The sequence below is a fragment of the Haliotis asinina genome, chromosome 12, assembly GCF_037392515.1.
Source record: "Haliotis asinina isolate JCU_RB_2024 chromosome 12, JCU_Hal_asi_v2, whole genome shotgun sequence".
Lineage (NCBI taxonomy): Eukaryota > Metazoa > Mollusca > Gastropoda > Lepetellida > Haliotidae > Haliotis > Haliotis asinina.
The window spans coordinates 5217814-5244451 of NC_090291.1; the positions used below are offsets into that span (position 1 = coordinate 5217814).

A 26638-nucleotide genomic window follows, 5' to 3' on the forward strand; every position below is an offset into this window, starting at 1 on the left:
GTAGTCGCTCCCAGGAAAGATGAGTGTTCATATTAACAGGGTATGTTTGTATGTGATGACAATGTGGACAATAGAATCTGATGACTTTTCTCTGAAACAAACATACGAGTGGTAGTTCAGGATCGGAGAACTGATCAAAGCCTTATACCAAAAGCTGTGGAAGGATTACTTCTAAAGGTTCCACGATGCACTGGGATACACACGTTGGGGCTAAGAAACAGTCGGCTCGAACATGGAACGTTGCTCATATTTTATGGCTGCTGAAACCGATACTGTTTTCATAGGTTTAAATTCTGACTTAGCATGTCAGTGAACTTAAACTTGTTTCATCTGTCTGAATGATAGGTGAGATCATTTCAGACTATACGGATTCTGTTCCATGCTTGTTACAAAAATCGGTTTAAGCGCATGTGAATAAATATGTTTGTTTGATATCTATATACTTTGGTAGGATGTTATGTTTTATAGGTTTGAGGTTAAGATTTCCCGGAAATGATTAGAAGATGAAATGATCAGACCAGAACACTACTACAGACATGGGAGGATAGAAATGAGGCGTAGATAGGTGAAATACTCAGTCACATTTTTTCACAGCAACACAACCACCACAAATCAACGTCACACAACGCCTGTTACGGCTAATGCACCGACACGACATACAACGTGCTCATCATCTACATGCAGGCTAACGTTACAACTACAGCAAACAGAAAACATCAACAGCACAACCACATCCTCATTCCAGAACGAGACCGCATCAGACTACATTCCGTCTACATTCCATCTCGTGCATCCTGCCAGAGTGACAATGAATCTAAGATGCCTAGCCTCCACTAATTACCAGCAAATCAGTTGCACTGATCATTAAAAGGTGCTTCTTTCATAACCTCATAACTTTTTACAAACACAATCTGTTTTAAAGTGGTGATTTGGCCCCAAAGTTACATCACACTAGACCTACTTCATCAAGGATATTTACCTAACATAGCACACGTGCTTCATGACATCACGTGTAGCGGGATATGGGACAGGTATCTGTGTTATTTTACCACAACCTGACAGTCAGGAATGTGTTGTGTCGTCAGCAAAGAGCAGAATATCTTGTGTGTATCACATCGTACCTCCATGCAAACCTAATCTGTACGCGAGGACCCCTTTCTCAGTTAACTCCCTTAGATGCCCGGATCATGCCGAAGTTCACATCCCACAGTACTTGGCTCGCTCGTAAACATCATTTGGGACTTTCCTCCCATATGAGTGAGTGAGTGAGTTTAGTTTTACGCCACATACAGAAATATTCCAGCTATAGATTTGCGGTGTAGATAATAGTTCTGGATGGACCAGAGGACCCATCAAACAACAGCATGAGCATCGATATACTCAGCTGGGACACGATGACGTGTGTCAACCAAGTAAGCAAGTCTGGCAACCCTATCCCGTCCTCAATATGAAGCTGACACCTTTGATGCCACTGCTTAATGTTTTACGTACGAATTCAATATAATGTATTGGATGTTCCGAGAATATGAGTGTTTGTAGTTCCAGTAATATCATTTGAGATGATGTAATGGGAAACGTCACATTCTACATACACAAGAAACGCTGTTTCTGGAAAATCTATAGTGGAATCTGAGAGTGCAAAATCTTTATAAACATTATTTCATACGTTTTTTCTGTTTTCTTAACAACACCATACAATGTCATCTGATAGTTTAATATCATACAACATGTCAGAAGCAGATCTGTCAATGTTTTGGAATTTAAGCATACGTGATACACAGAGTAATACACAAAGTCTTGTGTCCATGGCGACGGTAGGAGAACGACTAGGATATAATAACATTTGGAGAGCTAGTAAACAGTATGTTTGGTGGAAGTATGATGCGAGTTATTACAGTTATATGGAAGGGACAAACAACTTCCTGACCATATTGAACTGTTTCATTTGAATAACGGAGTTATTTTGAATAATGGGTTGGGGTTGAGGCTGCTTTGTATGGTATTCCACTAAACTAATGACGTGTCAGCATGGTGTGTTAAAATCACCCCAGCTGATGGAGGGACATTCTGGTGAAGTCCAAGAGCACGGACAATGTGCTGAGAAACTATAAAACCTTATCGTGTAAAACAGGCATTAAAACTCAAGATCACAGGTTCCTGGCGCACCCAAGGGACGCAATTCCGCCACCATCTCGTTTACCTTATTCGTTGGCACGGTATGTTGCTGAGAATCAAAGAACCCTTACTGCACTCGAACACCAACGATCGGATCCTGTCACAGCTAAGGCATGCAACTCCCTGCCCTACCTCAGAACCTCAGACTAAGCTTTCATAACATGGTGGGAAGGTCTGGATGTGCGAATGGTATATCTACGCTTGTATTAACATTAAGGTATCTCGGGTCATGCATTATATTCCCAGGTTTAGTATAATTAACTCTCTAATTCACGCTGGTTATCATTCTGAATTCTGTTATTCGTGCAACTGTTAAACATATATGGTGAAGCATGTAACTAGTAACACAAATCTGCGTGTGTCTGCACCGTGGGTGGGTATGCACACATACACAGGACGAAGACGTGCGTGATTCTGGCGGGTGGACGAAGACAATACATAAAGCAGTGTACCTGTTTTTTGCAGCTTCGTAGCTGCAATTAAAACAAAATATATACCTTACCAAACTCCTCGGCAGGAAACTTTAAAGTGAAGAAATTAAATTATGACCTTTGAAATGTCATGCCGCAAAGCACAACAATTAGACACAGCTAAGTGAAAATGGAGCAAAATTGAAAATATAAGTAAACTAAATCGCTATGATACAAAAGCCTTTGTGCAACTTTGGTAGCATCATTATGTATTATAGCGTAGCTGTTCTACAGTTCAGTAATGTACATTTTCTCGAAAATGCAATCGTTATTTCAGCGACTCTATCGTTATTTCAAGGAACGAATGGAAATACGACATACCAAGTAAAAACTCGACATTCCGAGAAAAGAATGAAAAATTCAGCATATATTTCTGACGATTGAAAGTTATAACCAATGAATTCGAAGTAGTGAGAACCTAACTGACAAAGAGAAAAAAATGAAACTTCGATATATTTGTTTCTAAATATTCCAAATAGCACCAAAAAAGATATTATGAAACAATTGATATTATTATTTATTTTCAATATTCCAATCTAATTTTTCAAATATTCTAACCAATAAGAATATACCCGAAATCATCCTACCAAAATACACATTGCACTACAAGGCTGTCGTACAATGGCAATCGGAAATACACCCCCATTGAAAGCAGTAACAACCTGCTGATGGAAGGTATAGAATAGCTGCAACGGAACATCACCTCCCTGAGATGTATCATATTATGGTAATAGATGGGAGCTTTAGTTCATTTGAATATTATACTTTGTGGTTACACTATTTACGTACCGTCATTATCATAAAGGAACGCTTATCTTAACTTGCCCCCGCTCACCAACATCCGTTATAAATAAATAAAAATACACACGCATGAAACAACAAGTAAAATAAGATTAAAAAGTTTAGACATACACTGATGTCGAAGGTGAAGAGTAACGAGACAAGGTCAAAGGTCGTGCATATGCGCAGAGTTCATGTACACCATTGCATTCAGAACCGACTCCACACATTCCGAAACATGCCGACAGAAGTCGGAAAGATGCGAGAATTGACGAATGAATTTGAGCTGTTATTACAAAGAAGCATCACCAGAATATACGACAGACTTCCCACACACCTGCTCAACCGCATGCGCCAAATCTATGGACAACAGGTCAAATGTAGGAACTACAGTTGTTAGGTATGTTAAACAGGTGTGTTACGGGTAACTGGGCGCTACGTCTGCTACGTAGAAGTTATCGTTGTCTTTCGTGACCACGTGTCCAAGCTGACGAGAATGGAAGAGTGCATTTCTGGCTTCACTGATCGTACAGCCGACTCTTGTAAGCCCGGTGTTGAGATCGAAGGAGGTAAAATGTTCTTCGTACTTACCTCTTTATTTTTGAATTTCGGATCCTCTTTAACGTTGCCGTTACTCTCGTTCCCCTCCATCACCGACATACGACGTCGTCTCTCTACTCGGTTCTGAACGTTGACGTAGGCGAACTCCAGCAGGGCTGCAAACACGAAGCCCAGACACATTGCCATCCAGACGTCGATAGCCTTCACGTAGGACACCCGTGGCAGTGAGTTGCGGGCGCCTGTGCTTTGTGTCGTCATGGTCAACACCGTCAGCAGTCCCAGGGACACTCGCGCGGGGATAGCGTCGATGTCGATCCAGAAGGACACCCATGACAACATAACGATGAGTACCGACGGCAGGTACACCTGTGCTATGTAGTATCCGAACAACCGGGTAAGATGGAATTCAGCCGTGATACACGAGAAGTTACCTGTAGCGAGACAACACAACCTTTGTTAAGAACGGTCACATGTCTAGCTAATCTCATTTTGTTTGTTTACTCCAGCCAGAGAAAGTATCATTTTAACGTCAATGAAATTATGACATCCATGTATACGTTTTCGTTAAGGCTTGATCAACATAACGATAAATGAAGGAAGATGTTTTCCTTTCAACAGATGCAAGAGAATGTGCCCCCTGTGTAATTTAGATGTGGAAAATGAAATTAACTGTTTTCTTGTTTATCCTTTTTATGAAGATTTGCGTACGAAATAGGTAACTGAATATCATCTATGTAAGCCACTTTCATTAGTTTTTAAACGTCTGTCATTAACTGACTGACGTGTTATAATAAAGCTGTCGTACTTTACATGTATTAACTATGCTCCATCGTTACTGTCAGGTAACATTATTCTCTACTTACTACTTATTGCATCATGTGTATGCTGTATATATACTCCAATCTATATGGGTCGCAGCGCCGTTTGTACAGTAAACATGTGTGACTTTGATGTGGTAAAACCCATAAGTATAGTACTTTCAAACATAGACGCGTATTCAAACTGGGATCGTGGTTTGATCAATACAGAAGGAGAGTCTGGAGAACCACCTGCACAATAAGCACGAGCTGGATGAGACTTACCACTAATCATGCTGGTTGCTACTGTCTTAAACTCGCATTCGCCAGCATTTTTTCTGTACTGGACCTCAAACCTGGGTAGGGTCATTCCTTCCCGCATTATCACCGGCGTGGAGTGCCACTTGAACACAACGTTGTCGGCAGTGTAGCTATCTGCAACACAACAAATACATTATTTCTAGGTAAATGGTAACGTGAAAACTTTCTTAAGTATATTTTCAATGACTACCTAATGCTATTCTTAACACATTCGAGACATCTTAAAGCAAGAACTGCTCAAAAACAGGCGCGTAGAAAGCCAATTCTATCGCGTAAGCCCGATGAGTTTCAAAAGCTTAATACTTAGATGGTATTGGCGGCTTGCCCAATGTTTTTAGCAGCAGTAATGTGTAAGCACGGGATTTTTTGTTTTATAATGGTAACTACGCCCCTGAAAAACATTTGTGACTAGTGACCATTTCAACCATCGGGGCTTCATAGCTCTCGACTTTGGGGAGCTGTGCCAATTTACTCTCATTAGAGGTGTGTGCGCAGTCCGTGGTCTACACTGCCAGTTGTTCGTCGTCCACTGTTTTCTCGCTGTGACTGAGGTGAACAGGAGGCTGACTTTATGTGCTGGCGTTTAGGTGCTTGATTTTGAGAGTGTGAGTTCAAATCCCCAACTGGGGCGCTGCCAAACAAAGTACGAGAATCTGCATTTCAGCGAGAAATAATGTGTAATCCCAAACATAACAGTTCTCACTTCTGACCACTTCCTGAAAGGCATTGTTCATTCCCGAGTATAATAATTGTATTTGTGGTTTGATGACGTATGGATTATTTCTGTTGTCCACTTTCTTGCATAAGAGTATTTTTCCTTTCTTTTAATTAATCGTGTATGCAGCATTCCAAATACTTTTCCTTCCCTGGCTGACACGTGTACTCTCCTACCCCAGCATACTTACTGCCCCAGTGTCAGTGAGTGAGTTTAGTTTTACGCCGCACTCAGCAATATTCAGCTATATGACGGCGGTATGTAAATAATCGAGTCTGGACCAGACAATCCAGTGACCAACAGCACAAGTATCAATCTCCTCTGGAAGGATATGATGACATCTGTCAACCATGTCACCCGCTTGACCACCCAATCTTGTCAGTCACCTCTTACAAGCATGGGTTGAAGGCCAGTTCTAAGCCGGATGTCCTCGGTACGGTTTACTTACAACTGCTGATGTTGACAGAACACTTCTGCTCGTCGTGTGGATATTTGTGGAGATACATATCACAGCTCAGAGTCATGGAGATCCTGAAACAAGCACCATAGTGGCATTTCAGTAAACTATGCTTGTAACGAAGTACTGAGACCACAAATTGTAGTTCGTTATAACGCTAGTCCGTATACACATTTCTTCATAAACATACCGTTAGAGCTAGAGAACCCAGTTTGTTGTATCCATCAGTTCGATACAAACGTCTTCGTTATAAACTAAATACGGCAACACATCGTACTTCCTGGTCATACTATGAAGTCTTACCTCCTGGTCATACCATGAAGTCGTACTTCCTGGTTACACTATGAAGTCTTACTTACTGGTTACACTATGAAGTCGTACTTCCTGGTTATATTATGAAGTCTTACTTACTGGTTACACTATGAAGTCGTACTTCCTGGTTATACTATGAAGTCGTACTTCCTGGTTATACTATGAAGTCGTACTTCCTGGTTATACTATGAAGTCTTACTTCCTGGTTATACTATGAAGTCGTACTTCCTGGTTACACTATGAAGTCGTACTTCCTGGTTATACTATGAAGTCGTACTTCCTGGTTACACTATGAAGTCGTACTTACTGGATACACTATGAAGTCGTACTTACTGGTTATACTATGAAGTCTTACTTCCTGGTCATACTATGAAGTCGTACTTCCTGGTCATACTATGAAGTCTTACTTACTGGTTACACTATGAAGTCGTACTTTCTGGTTATACTATGAAGTCTTACTTACTGGTTACACTATGAAGTCGTACTTCCTGGTTATACTATGAAGTCTTACTTCCTGGTTATACTATGAAGTCGTACTTCCTGGTTACACTATGAAGTCGTACTTACTGGTTACACTATGAAGTCGTACTTACTGGTTATATTATGAAGTCTTACTTCCTGGTCATACTATGAAGTCGTACTTCCTGGTCATACTATGAAGTCGTACTTACTGGTTACACTATGAAGTCGTACTTCCTGGTTGCACTATGAAGTCGTACTTACTGGTTACACTATGAAGTCGTACTTCCTGGTCATACTATGAAGTCTTACTTACTGGTTACACTATGAAGTCGTACTTCCTGGTTGCACCATGAAGTCGTACTTACTGGTTACAGTATGAAGTCTTACTTCCTGGTCATACTATGAAGTCTTACTTCCTGGTCATACTATGAAGTCGTACTTACTGGTTACACTATGAAGTCGTACTTCTTGGACACACTATGAAGTCTTACTTACTGGTTACAGTATGAAGTCTTACTTCCTGGTTACAGTATGAAGTCTTACTTCCTGGTCATACTATGAAGTCGTACTTACTGGTTACACTATGAAGTCGTACTTCTTGGACACACTATGAAGTCTTACTTCCTGGTTACACTATGAAGTCTTACTTACTGGTTACAGTATGAAGTCTTACTTCCTGGTCATACTATGAAGTCGTACTTCCTGGTCATACTATGAAGTCGTACTTCCTGGTTATACTATGAAGTTTTACTTACTGGTTACACTATGAAGTCGTACTTCCTGGTTGCACTATGAAGTCGTACTTACTGGTTACACTATGAAGTCGTACTTCCTGGTTGCACTATGAAGTCGTACTTACTGGTTACACTATGAAGTCGTACTTCCTGGTTGCACTATGAAGTCGTACTTACTGGATACACTATGAAGTCGTACTTACTGGTTGCACTGTGAAGTCGTACTTACTGGTTGCACTATGAAGTCGTACTTCCTGGTCATACTATGAAGTCGTACTTACTGGTTACACTATGAAGTCGTACTTCCTGGTTACACTATGAAGTCTTACTTACTGGTTACACTATGAAGTCGTACTTCCTGGTTGCACTATGAAGTCTTACTTACTGGTTACACTATGAAGTCGTACTTCCTGGTTGCACTATGAAGTCGTACTTACTGGTTACACTATGAAGTCGTACTTCCTGGTTGCACTATGAAGTCTTACTTACTGGTTACACTATGAAGTCGTACTTCCTGGTTGCACTATGAAGTCGTACTTACTGGTTACACTATGAAGTCGTACTTACTGGTTGCACTATGAAGTCGTACTTCCTGGTTACACTATGAAGTCTTACTTACTGGTTACACTATGAAGTCGTACTTCCTGGTCATACTATGAAGTCTTACCTCCTGGTCATACCATGAAGTCGTACTTCCTGGTTGCACTATGAAGTCTTACTTACTGGTTACACTATGAAGTCGTACTTCCTGGTTGCACTATGAAGTCGTACTTACTGGTTACACTATGAAGTCGTACTTCCTGGTTGCACTATGAAGTCGTACTTACTGGTTACACTATGAAGTCGTACTTCCTGGTTGCACTATGAAGTCGTACTTACTGGTTGCACTATGAAGTCTTACTTACTGGTTACACTATGAAGTCGTACTTCCTGGTTACACTATGAAGTCGTACTTCCTGGTTACACTATGAAGTCGTACTTCCTGGTTACACTATGAAGTCGTACTTCCTGGTTACACTATGAAGTCGTACTTCCTGGTTACACTATGAAGTCGTACTTCCTGGTCACACTATGAAGTCGTACTTCCTGGTCACACTATGAAGTCGTACTTCCTGGTCACACTATGAAGTCGTACTTCCTGGTTACACTATGAAGTCGTACTTCCTGGTTACACTATGAAGTCGTACTTACTGGTTACACTATGAAGTCGTACTTCCTGGTCACACTATGATGTGTTACGTCATGGTTACACTATGAAGTCGTACTTCCTGGTCATACTATGATGTGTTACGTCATGGTTACACTATGAAGTCGTACTTCCTGGTCATACTATGATGTGTTACGTCATGGTTACACTATGAAGTCGTACTTCCTGGTCATACTATGATGTGTTACGTCATGGTTACACTATGAAGTCGTACTTCCTGGTTACAGTATGAAGTCGTACTTCCTGGTTATACTATGAAGTCGTACTTCCTGGTTATACTATGAAGTCGTAATTTCTGGTCATATTTGTAGTCGTGGTGCTGCCACTTTGCTGCTGTTCCAAGGGGTAATACTACGTCGTCATGCTTATGATCATACTGTACAGTCATACATACAGGTCGCGATGTTGCTTCTTGGCCATACAACGTGGCCGTAACTCTTTGTCACAATATATAGCAATAGTTCATTGTCATCCTGTGTGGTTATACTTCAGGTCATACTGCGTGGTCATATTTCATTGTCATGCTATCATGCCATAGTTCATTGGCATATTAACTAGTTATACGTCATTGTCATACTACGTAATCACTCATCATGGTCATACATAAATACCATACTTCTTTGTCATACTTAGGGGTCAGTTATACCATGACGTCGTGGTTATACTTCATTGTCATACTATGTAGTCATACTTTATGGTCATACTTTGAAGTCATACTTCCTGGTCATATTTGTAGTTGTGTTTCTACTTAGTCGTACAACGTAGTGGTACAACGAGGTGATACTTCATAGTCATACATAAATGTTGCCATACTTTGTGGCCATATATATCTTGTGGACAATTATATTGCATGGCCATATGTCATGGCCATGTGTCATGGCCATGTGTCGTGGTCATGTGTCATGGTCATGTGCCATGGACCATCGTCGTGGTCATACTTCGAAGCAAAAACAATTCTACCAAACAGACAGAATGTGCTCTATCGGCGGTGGAGAGACAACATGTAACAACAGTAAAACAACACGTATTGTAGAAGTGGACCCTTTGGAACAGCACAAAGCCAACGCTATAACCATTCTAACAATACAAGACTACCAAGCGATGAAGACATGATGACCTTGAAGTCTCCTGTACAAGAACGAACATCGACCAATGCCCGAGTAAACAAGTTCCAGTGATGAAGCTGTGTACAAAATGCATTATTTTCTCTCAGTTCTATCAGCCGTAACAGATATATGAGTGTCAACGTATATCATATGCTTCAGATTTATGTATCCCCAGACGCAAACGCATCAACACATGCGGAGGGTTCACACATTAACACAATAGAAACTTGAAATATGTCCCCGCTCATCCGAAATGAAATTGTACCTCAAACAACCCATTTGTCATGAAAGAAAAGGAATTGGTTTGTTACAATTCAAATTGTATTATACGGGGAGATATAAAGTAATGTGTTTCCACTTCTCTTATGACCAGATGTTATTTCAGGAATAAATGCATTACCGTTTGGGGAATGGTGACATGATAGATAGGAAATATGAACCTAACCTTTTACTTCCAAGACGGAAGACACACGTCAGGTGATAAATACGTCATCATCTACATGATGTTACTTATGTCAATATAACCAGGGTAAAGGTGGCAGTTTCAAGGTTTGTGCTTGCTAGTAGCGTTGACAGCACATGTTCGACTTTCCGACTGAGATGCTCCATGAGGCACATTTCTGTCTTTAAATAATCCTAAAACAACGTAAAACCATTTTAATCTTTCAATCACTCCTCGACGATCTGCCACATATGAGCACTAATACTGAAAGCTCCGCTAATGTAGGCACGTAATACCATCAGAGACAGTATCCTCTATGACAGGTGTGGTAGCCTACTGGTTGTAGAGTCCACTCGTCACGTTGAAGATAAAGGTTCGATTCCCCTCATGGGGACAGCCCATTTCTGGTGTTCGCTGCCGTGATACTGCTGGAATATTTCTAAAAGCGCCGTAAAACCTTATCCATTCACTCCTTGAACGAGTGAATAATAACAACATCTATTAGCATGATCATTGCATGGTGCCTTGGCAGTAGCCGTCGCTGGCATTTCCACAGATGTTCTACAGATATTCCCAAACATTCCAGCAACATTCTACAAACATCTTGAAGCTTTAGGTATATACGATATTGTTAAACAACATATGACTAACTGAAGCTGATGTGTTAATCTTTCCACACTCTTCCAGTCGTTTTATTTAGATTTTTTTCCAAATCGATTTCCAGTTGTGGTTGCAATGTTTACTTTTATCTTGTAAACAGATTCTGAGGTTCTGAGACAATAACAGTAGGCTGACACCAGCTGCACGTTTCACAGGCTCATGCCGTTCTCTACATCTGTTGTGCAATACACCTGACACTAAACCCGAAAATGGAAGCCACCGCATCAAGGACTGGCTTCCAAAGGAGAAATTGCTTGGAGTAGTTAAACTTAGATAGAGTTACTTATACAGTATGTTTACAGGTGAAGAATTGTCTTGTCTTTGCATGCATTTTTGACGTGTGTCAAGGCAGCGAAAGATTCCATTCCCTCACATTTTCGGAAATAGTTGGTGTCATACTATTAGGTAGTAATTCATAAATGCTCGTTTTAGAGCTTATCCTGCCCTACCACCCATCACAAACACATGGGCAAGCCAATCCCTCACATGAACGACACAGCAACATTACGTACAAGTCAGATAGACAACCAACATCACATCTTACCTGATACTCGACTGCACAGTCCCGTTCGGATACAAATGCAGAAGCTTGTTGGACACTGTGACGTCATGCATGATAGCCTGCTTCTCGTTGACGAAGTATAGGTCCGGTGTCCACACTCGCTCCATCAACTTGGTGTCCACTTCTATCCGCGACAGGTTGGTATTGTCCGACCACGTCAGTCTGTGGTCGTTCCATTTCTGGCGTAAGTAGATACTCATGGAATACTCCTGGAAGTCAAAACAAGGTTTAGACCAGTGAAACATGGCCTGCATGTGGGGCAGACTCTTCCCAGGGAGTTGATAATTCAATCCTCCGTTGCCTGGCTCTTCGGGCTCGCTTTGTAGAATTAGATCTAGTTATATGTAGGTGATAATTTTAATACTAGTGTCATGGTTATGATTATTATGATTATGATAATAGTCACTGGAGTGAAATATGCATGATATATCATTAGTGTTAAGATGATTATGATAATGATGATTATTACTTGTGCAAACTGAAGCTGATAATGACCACGGCTTTTCAATCTATTTTGAACGAACTCTTTTCGGAATATGCAGACAAAGTATCTGTACGGTTTTACCACGGCGTTTTAGTTTATTGAAAGAGGACATCCCAGAGTCATGTAGACCGGGCATACTAGCTGTCTACCTTCCACATGGTGAGGTTTAGTGAGGGAGAAAATCACAGGTGTAGGTCGGACCTGGTGCCGCCCATAAGCAACGATGTCGAACACAACAGAAAGTCAACAAATTTTGGAATCGGACCCACATAGAATTGTATTTATGTTTACTATCGTTTTGTGGGACATGTTATTACCACAGAACCACTCGCTACTTCAGAAGGACACAGAAATCCTAGTGCATTAGGTTGAAAGAGTTACACCCCAGTGTGGTGTCATTAAACCGACACGCGGTAAACAGAAGTTATAAGTATTGGAAATTAATTAACTTAACTGTTTGATTGACAGAGATGACATTAGGACGCTTATCCTTAAATACCCCATCCACATTGAAGTTCATTGCTATATATCTTAATTTGAATCACGAATTTCCACAGCTGAATAACTTATACCAAATATTTTTAATGCTACTGTCAATTTACCAAAAAATATTTGAAAACACATAGAAATTGTAAAATAACAAATGGTATAAAATATACAACATAAAAACATTTGAACACTATTTCAAGTTACGGGGAACAGCTGGTTTCGAACTGTGAATAGATGTAATTGTCTTACGTTGCCTTTGGAATACACAAACCTTTACAAGCTGCTAGTACATGCTGCACAGAGAAGCCGCCACTCAAAGCCCCCGAAACACAAACACTTAAATGGACATAGAAACGTTAATGAAAATGCATGCTGATCGCTTAACACTTGCTACCAGAACACACAATGCAAGGGGTGGACGTGTTGGCAGTAAAGCTGTTTTCCATGTAAAGCTGGCTGATGAACGCAGTGATGGACGGTATGACGCAGCGATTGAATTCGGACCAGATAATCGGATGACAGGCGTAATGAGCTTGGATCTACGAAATTGGGATTCGATGACATGTATCCAAGTCAGTGAACGCTACCACTCCATTCCGTTAGTCACCTTTAACGACCAGCACGGGGCGTTATCAGTTGTTACTGTTTGTTGTACGGAACCGGGAACGGGGGTACTTTGCGGATGTGTTTGTTTCTTGCTTGACGCGATTGGTGGAAGTATTCTACCAACAGTAAGCTACCTTTAGTTCCCTGTAATTATAGTTAGTAAACATACTTCTTTATAAGTAATTCGACCAAAATATACAATAAGTGGTATATAACAGTTCGTTACATCCATCAGCTCGTTATAAACGTATTCGTCACAAATGTACTTTACCCTGTTTCAGAAAATACAGCGATAGCTACCATCATGAACTTTTATGGTATCATAACACGTGATCAACAGCGCACAAATGTACTTTGCCCTGTTTCAGACAATACAGTGATAGCTACTTCGATGAACTTCCAGGATACCATAAAACGTGATCAAGAAAGTCCCTCGGTCTGATCAACCGATCCGTCAAGTCCGCTATTACCACCCAGTCAGGTTGTTGAGAACCCATTCTATCTCGAGATACTTACGTTCTAATCGCAGAAAGACTGGCCCAGTCAGTGCCAAGGGGGTACCTTACCAGGATTCAGTTCTGTAGGTCAAAAACCTACATACATTACGTCCTAACAGACGATGTCCTGTGAGATGTGTGTTTTCCCCTGGGTCATAGATCGCGGGATCGTTGAACGTATCGTATCTGATTTAATGACAGATTTAACCATCAATAAATAATGACAGCGCACTGATATGGCTTTTCTCTGTTGCATGTGTTCACTGAACTAGTGTGTATGTGTCCTTAGAGGAGAGATTAATGTTCAGCATCTTCTAGATGTCCCTAGTGATGGCGTTACCTGTGAGTGAAAGGGACAGTGCATCCTGATAGAGGTATATCAAATACATTCACATTCTGCATGAATTACTAATACTGCGCACGGGGTTTCTAAAGTGAATCGGTTGACAGTGACCTAACAGGTCAATGTGGATCGGATGGCTGGGATGGTAGAATTACTTGACTGTGTGACAGGGTTACCCTGCGACGCAGATCTGTGCTCATATCAACAACCGACTTTTCTTGTCAAACGCCATATTGTTACCTGCTGCCTTGACGCACTGGGAATTTGGCTGACTATCCAATTGACAGCTGAAACTCACTCAGTAAGTTCAATGTCTTCATTGTTTAAAAAAACCTAGTAGTTTGAGCATAGAATCCTTTGAATACAAGTAATATATCAGATGTATACATTGTAGATTAACGTGCTGGCGTAATGTATTTAAGGTAATGAAACATCTGGATGGAACGTCGGCAAGAGGTACATTTACTACTGAAAGTTAACTGTTCAAAAGATCAAATGTTTGCCACAAAGGAATAACTAGTTTTGAGTTAGCCATGATTCTTGTCACAGACCTTTGTCTGTGGAGTGTTTGTAACTATGTGTCAGTCATGGGTTGCAAATATATTGACTATGTATAGCATCTATACTATGCCATTCTTTAAAGCCTTAATCTCCAAATCAGATGCTTGATGAACTACGGATCAAGTTCAAACCTCTTCGGTGTGTGGATATGTGTGTGTGCCTGCGTGCGTCTGTATATGTGCCTGCATGTGCGTGCATGTGTGAGATCTACGATGATCTCTACAAGATGCCAAATGTTGTTTTGTTATTATGGGAACATGTGACATCCTTTTGAGTGAGTGAGTGAGTGATTTTAACGTCACATCGGCAATATTGCAGCCATGTCGTGACGAGAACAATTTACAATTACATTGCATACCAAAAATATCAGAAACTTAAACCCTGTTGACGAAGAACAGAAAAGCAAATAGCATATCACAATTAGAATGAAACCTAGCATGGAAAGTTAAAACTATATAGTATCACTATTTGGACAATACAACATAAAAACAGGCTATAGATCGCCAACAACAGAAGAAGGTAGATCATCAGACTAAGGTCCATGGGGACTTACAGTACTCTTGCTACATACATGGACCCTAGCTGGATTTATACCGTTCCTTCAGGTGCTGGCGATTGTGGGTAAAGTTAGTCACAATTAAAATACAAGAATACTACATCTTAAGTCCTGGTAAGTATAAATTTACTTCAAAATTTTTGGACTTACATACCCTCTCAGGAGGACAATAATTGACATCCTTTTGACGCAAACTGATTCTATGACGGTCCCTAACGCCTTGGCAGTTCAAAACACATGCAAATCCACCCTTCACACACGTTTCTGTCATTTATTAGAATATATGTCAATTTTGACACTGATATTTTCATTCACCGCCCTCCTAAAATACGAGAATGACATGTATGACTGTCCTTACATGTCCTTACAACATGCAGTTGTACAAGCATGGCGATGAACATGGATCGTTGTCATTGCACCCTTATTTCTAAATTGGGGTATCTAAACTACAGAAGCTTTTTGGAAGTTTTTTTGGTTTCATGAAACTACATGCAAGACCTTGTTATGCTCCAACATATATAATACATGAAAAATCACGAAAAGCATCATTCACACCTGTTTTGTATGTATTTGGTTCGTTTTTCATCAGTTAATCAATAAAAAAAGGAAGAAAAATACCCCAAAACATGCACGTTAGTTGTCGTAATGGTCCATATTCGCATTTAGGATGTGATCGTGCCTTTAGACACTTCTCGTGAACATTTAACAAATTTTATGAAGTGGTAATGAAACACAGGAAAGCTCACACACTGATCAACTGAGGCAGGAGGAACCAAAAAGAAAGAAAGCACATCTCTGGGTTCAGTGAAGCTTACAAAAATGTATCGTACCATAGTTGATGGAGAAAAGCCGTATTTTGACCTGCGTTTAGCTATCGCCGCAGTATCCTTGAAATAAACGGAGAAACCAACATGAAGGACAAGCACATGCTGAAAGTAGGGTCGTCATGGCAACGTTACGTTGGAGAAGAAATGGTTCAAAGACAAATATCACTGGCTACGTTTACATGCCGTTTAAGAAATAATATGTTTCCTTTGCGTCACAGCAATATGTATTTAAATGATCGTATTTCAAAACATTGTAGTATTTTTACGTAAATTATATGTAATACTTAAAGTTTGAAATTGTGATGTAGTGTTTTTTGTTTCGGATACATAATCTGCGACTCTTTTAACACGGATCACTTTTGTACGACATATCGAGCAGGCAACAGTAGAAAAGTTGTGACCATCGAGCTTCAACAAGAGTGTGCTAAAGCCAGTGTGTCAGGCAAATGGTGACGAGAGAAACTGCTGCATGCATGCATACACGTGTTGCAAGAAGCAAGTACAAATATGGGGAGGCAGGCCTACCGAATGTATCACACACGGACAGAAAAGTCTATGACATTGACATACTGGTAGTCACTAACACTGTCTGTGTTGGTATAGTAATTTCTACAAGGATCACATACCTAATGCATTAAATTATGGCACAGTACTCTTTTGGTTTTTATATCAGGGCTGGGGTGGGGATAAATGGAAATACGTGAAAGTATCATGAAACCATTATATCTAACCTGCATCTGTTGCTCGGAAAAGTGTATTTTGAAGTTTACATACTTTCCTATCCTTTGCATTCTTTCATTCTGCATTTATTTTGGAAACGTGGCAGGGAGGCAGCATACGAGGGTCTGCTTGATAAATTCTTTGAATTTCTTAAGATAACATATTAGTTATCTAAGGATTGGGATTCGTGTAACAAGTTATGTTTGGGTTTACACTTTCTCAGTTATATACATGTTATATATGTTTTGGAATACACTTTCTCAGTAGGAATCCTGTAACACATGTTATAACTGGGATTACACTGCCTTAGTGCGATTCCTGTCCTTATATTTTAATGTAAAGAATGAAAAGACAAAAAATCGGCAAACTTTATAGGATAAACAGAATAGAACATACCTCCCTCCAAAACAATTTGTGGAGGGCTGGTACTATTAAACTGAACATAAGCAAAATATATCTTTGTACAAGAACAATAATCAGTCCATCCAAATCAGGAGAGATTTAGCACAGTAGGTACAGCAGCTAGCTAGAGCTCCTCACCTGTTCTCGCTCACCAGGCAAAATCTGTTTGTGTCAGATTTACGATGAGACACATGAAGTATATTGAATACGTTCCTGATTTAGTTAATTACATATATTATATTATTAAAATAATGTTATTAAACTACAGAGTATTTCGTTAAGTCCATGACAGTAATGATACACAATTTTACTACAACAATTTTGCTACTTCATGTTTTCAGAACAACATCCGGTTCGAACCAAACAGATTGCTCACGTCTTGGTTTACCATCTCAGGATCCAACTTAAAGGATATATTTCGAGCGTCATGCGGAGACTTTTAAAGATGTACTCCAAGAAAGGTTTTAACATGTCACGTTCTGATTTGATTACCATCTCCGACATCAAGAATTACATGACACTGATATTTCGTTTCGTTTCATTTCATTATCATTATCTGCCAAATGTCCAAACTAGAAATAAATGAAAGCTACAAAGCGGGTTCAAGATAGGAGTTATAGTAACATTTACCATTCATACTTACCATTGTTTTATATTTGCTAACTCTACTTTTAGGAGAAGATCGGACTCTATATGAGCCAACCCATTCTTTCTGGCCTGCCGTAACTGCTTGTTGCGTGCGCATACACGGCTTCCCATCCCTTCCCTGCGGCAAACAAGATGTAGGGAAACTGTACTACAGGCTACAGGGAGGTTCCACTACAGGCTGTGTCAGGTTCAAAGGGGTAAACTTTTATATGCTTTCATTGACGTTAACAAGCATACATGTAGTAAGGCATATGGCAAGCATAGATACACATTAGTAGGTTAGAAAGAAAATTGGATAAAAGTTACTCGACACAGTGGTAAGCGTGATTTCGAAGTTAGTGAAACATCTACATTGTAAAAGACAACCACATCACAACACGTAACGAAACGGCACACACATTTGGCCAGATACTCCTGTGTTACTACACCAAACATCTAAACTAAAAGCCACAATACTTAACTTTTTCATACATGTTTTCATGTTGCTTGTTATCTGTGTATTTTATAAGAAAAAAATGTTCATATTGTTAAAGTTCTTGCGTGACAATCATTTTAAGATGGAAAGGTATTCCCAGAAGACACTAGCAAGTATTGGCGGCACGCTGTGATGGCATCATTGCGTGAGAGAGCCACGATCAAACGAACGTTCTCAGATGTGCTTCCTGGAATTTGATTTCTAGAATGTTTATGCAATGCCCCTCTCCTTTCCCCTTTCACTGTTGTATTCAATATAAATATCTCCCTACTTTTGAGAAATATGAACCACAGAAGCATTTCTTTGACTGTTCTCTTTAAAACAGTGTCAATATGTATGCATGCCGTATGTTTGTGGTGTAGACCCTTTTACTCCAGGAAAGACCTTCATTTTCCTTTCCTTGATAAACTTTGAACAAAAAAACAAATGTATTTCATCAGATTAAAGCATGTGTCTCATTCCTCCCATTCTAAGCCGTCAATCATTGTTGTGTTTTTTTCGTGTGTACACGTAAGTCGATGTCAACCCCACAGCATGCATATGAAACAGGCCTGGCGGTTTGTGGTTTTTGTCTAGGTTTATGTAACATCAGTAGGACGTACATATAATTGACATCTACCTGTATATGACTCATACACTATGGTGAACTCATCCACAGATAAATACGAAGGGATGTGAAAAAATAGTGAGCGTAACTATATTCTCCAAGTCCAATATTTGTAAAGTTTTTATGTTGTGAAGGGAACATTAGTAAAGCCATATCCGAAGTTTCACACATGTGAGTAATGTGGTTCACGAGATATGAGTCATCACAACACATTGGGGTAATATTTGTAAAATAGTTTCAGAAAATGAAAACGATATGCCCTTTGATATCTCTTGAATAATGATATGTCTACAGATAATATCATAAAAAAACATGTTCAGAATGACATTGAATGTATTCACGTCACAGCCAACAGCTAAAGATTTGGAATGTTTGATTTCGAATCAGACAGGGGCTGTTCATTTGGGACACCACCACATTGATCTTTCACATACATTGTGTCCAGATATTCAAGCTGGCACTGTCTGCAGTATATTGGGACCTGACACTTGTGTGACTATGCAGTATTTAGCTTAAACCCGTGGCATCCTGTATGTGAAAACATTAGAATCAGTTAAGTCCTTATGATGAAGTCATCTGGAAGGGGTGAATAATATCTCCAAACCAAGCTCTTTCAGTAGACATGAAGGGGAAGTACTTTTAACAAGTACTTGTTGTTTCATATTGCCTATTCAAGGGACTTTAATATTGTAGCGTTAAAAGTTTGATTTTAGCGGACTTCTACAGACCCCAAGCACACAAAATGTTTCTTGCATATTTTGTTTTCTCAAGTTTGTGATGCATTTATTGCAGATTTTGCGTTTTTGTGGGGTACCTAGCTAAAAGGTCAAACAAAATGGGGATCAAGAGGTTGGAACAAAATGGTGGCTGACAGATATTATTAACATTTATATCATTGTCCTGGTGAGGCTCACTATTTTTGACATCTCCTTGTACTCAAATGAATATATACGTACCAACACACCTATCTATAGCATACAGATCTACTACTGGACAACCGTCAACTCCGTCAGACTTCACAAGATTTATTTTGTGTCCGTGTGTGTTGGTTGGTGTGTTGTGTAATATCATGTTGGCATGTTGTTTAACGCCGCGCCCCGTAACATTCCAGGTTAACTGCCGACAATGGACCCTGTATGTCCATGTCCGAAGGCGCCTAACACTAAGCACGGGAAAATTGGTAACTGATATCATATACACAGCGATGTAAGTTTCACCATAGTGACGCTTTGATAAACGTTTGTAATTTTCAAATTTATAGGTTCCTTTGTACGGCATTTTATACGAATAAATATGTAAGTCCAGATAGAATCAGACAATCCAGTGACTGGCATTATGAGCATTGAGTGAGCAAGGTGTACATAAAGGAATGAACACATACTTATTTTAATGTCTCCGCAATGTGTTTTACACCATCTTGATCCACATGTACACCACTAACGCATCTAATTTAACAACAGCATTACGCCTAAAGTGATCAACAGGTATGTTGACAGAACGTGTCGACATTTACCGCAAATCTACAACTATGCAAACCACAATGCTATTACTAACATCGCTTTATTTATAGATTTAATTCAGACTGAAAGTAAAAGATGGCATACGTACATGGTGTTGCTTCTGTGGGCTGTGGCTGCTTCTAGCTCTAGTAGCTCAAAGCGGAATGATGTAGCTCTATCAGTGGCTACGGCTACAAGCTACTTGCTGTTCAAGGCATTTGGTTCTATGTGAAGAATAGTAGTCATGCTTCTAGTACATGCATCTTGATGTGACATGTGGTCTAGAGTAAACACTAGCTACGATAACTAGGCATGCATGCACTGCTACTGGCTTTAGGTTCAATATTTCAAAGACTGGAAGACATTGGAACAATACGAGACGCACACATTGTAGAACCTGAGTACAGAATCACTGATGACCTCGAAACCATGATGCCTCCTACTTGGACCCCTCGGCACCAGGTGCCTTACAGCCTGGAATGATATGCTTTTCATCGCCAAAACAACGGTTCTGACATCACTTCACTGACCACAAGATTCTGGGACGCATTCACATCTAGACTTCAAAGTGCTCAATATGCTCTAAATATCTCTGACTACCATACAAGATACACATCAAACTAAATAATGGCGCTAAGTCATCTTTACGTCAGCACTGCTGTCAAACTATGGACGAAGGAAGCCTTAACGAACAAGATGTAGAGCTCAACATGCATGCATCAATCACGTCAACATGACTTGAGAAACTGCTGCTATGACAACGCCTCAGTGCCATCTGCATCTGTTGCTGAATCTGGTTTTATCAAGCTAGCAGGGATAGGTCTTCATCTACTGACATCTTCACGTAAACACGCGCTTCTGACAACTTAAATAGATTGGACAATTACTATTGACCCAGTTGAATTAAGACTAGTACCTCTATTCTATGACAAATTCATGGGCGCAGCAAAACAGGAACCAGCATAATAACAAATATATACAAGATGCAAATATGTGGGCCTGGACAATATACTCAACTTAAGGTAAATCAAATAGACGTGGTCCAACTGTAAAATATAAGGAGGACTTGTCAGCCTGCCCTCAGAAACGTTCACTTGCCATTCCAACAATCCGGGTTTAAAACTTTTCGTCCGACGTGTAGTCTACTATCCATGACTGCTCGGAACTGAGAACAAACTATCAGATCCTTTTCAAATGCTCTGTGTATAAATGATACACTTCTCTTCCAGAGAGTCTTTTTCCATGTTGACAATGACGATGGCACACTGTTTCAAACGTTCACCATGACAACACAGTCTAGCTACGTCACCAACCTGCATCATCACCATGACAACATAAGCAACATAAGCAACATATATCACACACTTCACTCACCATTGCTGATTCATCCACGGAGTCTATACTGAGCACGAACAGTTGAACCATTACCTTTGTAGGGAAGTCTGTAATGAAAAGAGTGGCAATTTGAACATGAGCGAACCTTGAAACACTTGTGAAATCTGAAAAACTGACAGATACAATTCCAAATTTTCAAACTAATCAAAAGTCAGTCTGACTAATACGAAAGATAGTCTATTCTTACCTTCATAAGCTCTTAGTTTTTCTCATTGTTTCGATTATGTTTTTGCTAAGTGGAATGCATTCTAATTATTACAAACATATTTAATGAACTCGTAGTATAAGTTGTTCTCTCGTTGTTCCGATTAGTTTTGCGTTATTTAAAGTATTTCCTCAAGTTCATCAAAAATACTTTTAAAAATGATTATTTCTCGCTTCTTATATTATTTTTCTTAAATTTCAATTTCCTTCCAAGACGTCTTGTTTATAGGAAAGAAAGAAACAAGACAAACCATTGACTAAATTCTGGAAGAAATAATTGCAATGTCGAGAAAATAGTCACAAAAATGAAATCAAACCGACTTTCGAATTTAAGAATTAAAATTCAAATAACGAGAAAATAATCTCGAGATTACGAAATGAAATTCAAGGTACCAAGACCATATATATAAGAATAAAGACCCCGAAATGTACACTACCAAGTTATTTCGACTTCAAAAAATTGACGAAAATGGCATATTTAGACTTCTGTTTGATGTTTCTTTTTTCCTCTGATTTCAAATCAATTTTTCAAAAAAAAAACAAAACAAAAAAAAGAAAAGAAAACAAAACAAACAAACAAAACAAACAAACAAACACCCCCCCAAAAAAAACAAACAAACAAAAAACAAAAAACAAAAACAAACAAACAAACAAACAAACAAAAACCCGTTGGTACTATAGTTGATATCTATTGTCCCGGAACATTTGGACACTAGGATTCTTGAAAGGAACGGTTCTAATTGTGGTTGTCTCGAAAAGATTGCAATGAGTGTACATTTCAAGGGTTTTTAATATTTTTTTATTATTCAAATACTCACTGTCATTGAAGTTCGGTGCGATTTTTGGATCATAGGTATCATTGAGGATCTCCTTGAGTATCGCCTGTCTGAAAAAACCCAACGGAACAAAACTGAAAAAAGAACATACATGGAGCGTCATTTACATTATAGTCATGGCGGCAATGACCTTGACCTCGCGTAAAATATCAAAGCTACTGCAACTCTGAGGGAAATGCCATCAAACCTAGTGCAACACTGTGGGAAAGGTTGACTAGACAGCAGAAAACGATCGAAATTGCTCTCTGATTGGTCTGCAAAACATCGTAACAAGAGAAAAGCTCTCAGTTCTAAAATGACATTTGAGGGTGCGATACATCACTGGATGGACTACAACTTCTGTCAGTTCCTGTATTACAACACGTTGTCCGAACAATTTGATGTGGCACTATCAGATGCTAGTATGTATGGCTTCCACTTTTCCTGTCAACATATCCGGATACCCGGACCGCTGGTGTTACAGTCTGTAGACGTGGTTCTATCTGTTCGGCAGATTCGTACAATGTTTCAATCAAACACCAGCGACCACTAATTTGAAACATGATACATATACATGTCCTCAGGTTGACACATCTGGAATACTGCCGCTCCTGGAAGGCACTCAATCATACACAAAACATTCAGGGTATCATCAACTCTGGGTATCAAGTTTACCCATATGATCACCGTACATTATTACAACTAAAATGAAACAGACATTTATCAGCAAATTTATGACAATGCATATAATAAAACATGGCATTTAATCTTAGGGTGTACATCTTTATTAGGATATTGGACACTGCTTACAATGCCAGTCCATCTTTGACGAGGATCTGACGATGTGGTTCTTGTGACATGAAGCAGATATCATGTGAACAGGTGACCTCAGATTCAGAATCTCTGCATACAGGAACGGGGGATAATTTTGATGGTAAAACGATGCTGATGGCTGAGCGCAGCTGATTCCGTGGACACGAATCGCGCGCTGCGACAGACGATGTGATAACAACTTGATGCATACTGTATTAGGGTCAACAATGCAGGTAATGCTGCATATGTACACGATAGAGTAAAAGCGTAATAATAATTGTCTCTTGGATTGGCAAACTAGTGGCTGACGGCAAGAGAAGCAATCTAAAAATATACGGCTATGTCACACGATCTTGCTCCAGGTCGTATCACATACATTTTTTTTAAAATTTGAACTAATCAAACAGCATGATAGATCTACATTTTATATCTGGCCAATGGAATAACATGCGCTCGTTGTCCTTTCTCAGCTCCTTGGGGAGTATACACCTGAATCAGCATGTAAAGCTCCAGAGGATAACTGCTATTTTCCCAGAAGCATATGTCGAGGACGTGCGTCGTCTGGATGGGGCATATACTAAAGTTGTTCCAGTGTGGGGAAGGATATCACAAACTTTATTTTCCGGAAACATCAGTTATCTCTACACGATTAAAATATGTTTAGACACATATTGTTAAAACTTCACAGGTTTGATGCATACTGGAAAGTTTCACATCTTATACATGTCGTTAACACGTTAAACCGCGAGAGCATCGGACTTTATGGCTGTCAATGCAAAGGATCCGGAAAAATCACTGAGAAATGATAGAGAATTTGTCATTCAGACAGATCATGTCTCCTTGGAATTACTTCCTGAAAAATAGTTATTATTTCTCCTTTCAGTCTCGCAATGAAATTTCCTTTCTCGTAAGTCCGACGCCATTATCCATCGGATGAACCGTTAGATGGAAGAAGATTAACATCGATGACCTGGCCCCGATTTCATGAAACAAACTTAAGTTTTTACTCAAATCTCAAACTGAGTTTCACAGTTTGAAACAGCTGAATTTTAACTCAACTGCATTTTGGTCATATAAAACCCAAACAAATTAAGTAATCTTTTCACGAAACTCCCAATTGTTTCCTACACTTTGAGTTTTGTGCCGATTTTAGTTCATTCTGAGAAATGCGTTTTCTCAATTTTGAGTAAAATCTCAGACTTAAGTCAAAACTCAGACTTAAGTTTGTTTCGAGAAATCGGGGCCTGAACTGAAACTTATCGTGGCATTGAAGCTTTTCCTATCAAGCCAAAATATCACCTCATAAACAAGATGTAATCTGGAAAGCTATCGCATCAGATCTATTTCCAACACATGTTTCGACTTTATGGTAGTTGGTAAAGTGTGTTCAAAGCAAAGTAAATTCTGTCGTATGGTGGTTGCACTTACCGATTACGATGGAACTGACCAATGTGGTTAAGTGAACCTCACGCGAGTTTATGTAGAACAGAATTTATACACACATTAATTTTGTCTCGAGTGTACGAATATATGTCATATGAGTTTGGCATTAATGGAATCTTGTTATGAAGCAAACGCCATCTGAGTCAGTTTCAAAAAGCTCAGTAGGGATCTTGCTTAAACGTTACTGCCAGAGTTCACACACTCAATACCTAAGTGAATCGTTTTATGAGGAGGGAGTGAGTGAGTATGTCTTCACGTCACTTTAAGCAATTTTCCAGAAATGGAACACCCCCACCCCACCTTTGGAAAATGACTTAAGATCACATTGAGGAGTCTGTTTTGCGTTGGCGGAGCCTGAATCCCTCCCTTTCCTGGATCCACCTATGATATTGTCAACCCCAATTCTGAGAAGAGAGGATAAGACACTGACAATTCGTCTAAAACCGGCCTCCAGTAGGTTATCACGAGGTAAATATCATCGCCTACCGAAACGTGCATGTCATGTTCAATTTCACAGATGTCACTACGGGTAAGGATGAATACCCTGCACGACAACATTTAGCTGTAGCTCGTCAAATATTCTCCCAGAAACTATGTGGACGCTATGGAACAGAGGAATACAAAGGGTGAAACTGTATGCCATCTTTTATAGTTAATTGTGGCTAAATTCACGGAATGCATAAACTTCTTATGCCAATATATGGGGAATGTACAGAAACACATATCTTACTGTAAATATCTTTGGGTTGTTTGAGCCGTGGTCCACGATATATCATAATCTGATACCACCATCTAACAGAGTACAGATGAAGTTTCCGGTACACTCTGTTGCATAATGATACACTACAACCGGAATACCAAAGACTGAAAGGGTCATGAGTCATTTTGCGATGTTGTACATGTACATCTATTCTACATCAGTGGCGCCATGTAAAATGCTCAGATCGAGATGGTATATGATGGTTTTTATGACCCCCGCAGAATCCCCGCAGAATCCCCGCAGAATCACGACTCTTCTCTCATGAAACGCGCATGTTTTTAGTGTTTTCACGAGTGCCTGATAAGACGAAATGTCATATTTTATAGTATATATGGCATGAAGAAGGAGAAACACTACGACTAAAGAATAAACACAGTGCATGAAGAAGAAACAGAATGAATGAAAAAGAAACACAATGGATGAAGATGAAACACGATGGATAAAGAAGTGTTAACTCGCGAGTTTGGGGAATCAGCTCGCTTGGCAGCTAGGAGGTGTTACTATACCAACCCACACACAACACGAGAACCTGAGTGAATAAACAAGGGGTTTATTACGCCACAGTCACAGGAACATCTTTACATAATTAGTCACAATAGTATAAGGTACAAATAATTATTAGAACATATTGACACGGTAATCAGTTGCCAACATACATTATCATTATAGGCCGATATACAAAGTACATAATCATCATACGTCGATGTACACGACACATACTTCATAAATCAAG

General features: G+C 39.6%; 1 protein-coding gene across 4 annotated transcripts in view; it reads right to left on the minus strand.

The window, feature by feature from the left end:
• The window catches only part of LOC137257622 (glycine receptor subunit alpha-2-like), a 119397-nt gene that overhangs the window by 3865 nt on the left and 88894 nt on the right, over nucleotides 1–26638 (minus strand). For 2 of the 4 annotated variants that reach the window (XM_067794948.1, XM_067794950.1), the window contains exons 3-9: nucleotides 22893–22960; nucleotides 21850–21917; nucleotides 11744–11970; nucleotides 6268–6350; nucleotides 5069–5218; nucleotides 4017–4417; nucleotides 2628–2648 (exon numbers count right to left, since the gene is read on the minus strand). In XM_067794948.1, the coding sequence (XP_067651049.1) occupies nucleotides 2628–2648; nucleotides 4017–4417; nucleotides 5069–5218; nucleotides 6268–6350; nucleotides 11744–11970; nucleotides 21850–21917; nucleotides 22893–22960 (1018 nt within the window). Of the gene's footprint in view, nucleotides 1–2627; nucleotides 2649–4016; nucleotides 4418–5068; nucleotides 5219–6267; nucleotides 6351–11743; nucleotides 11971–17384; nucleotides 17409–17889; nucleotides 18013–21849; nucleotides 21918–22892; nucleotides 22961–26638 lie in introns of all 4 variants that reach the window. The other 2 variants (XM_067794951.1, XM_067794949.1) reach the window with 2 other exon arrangements.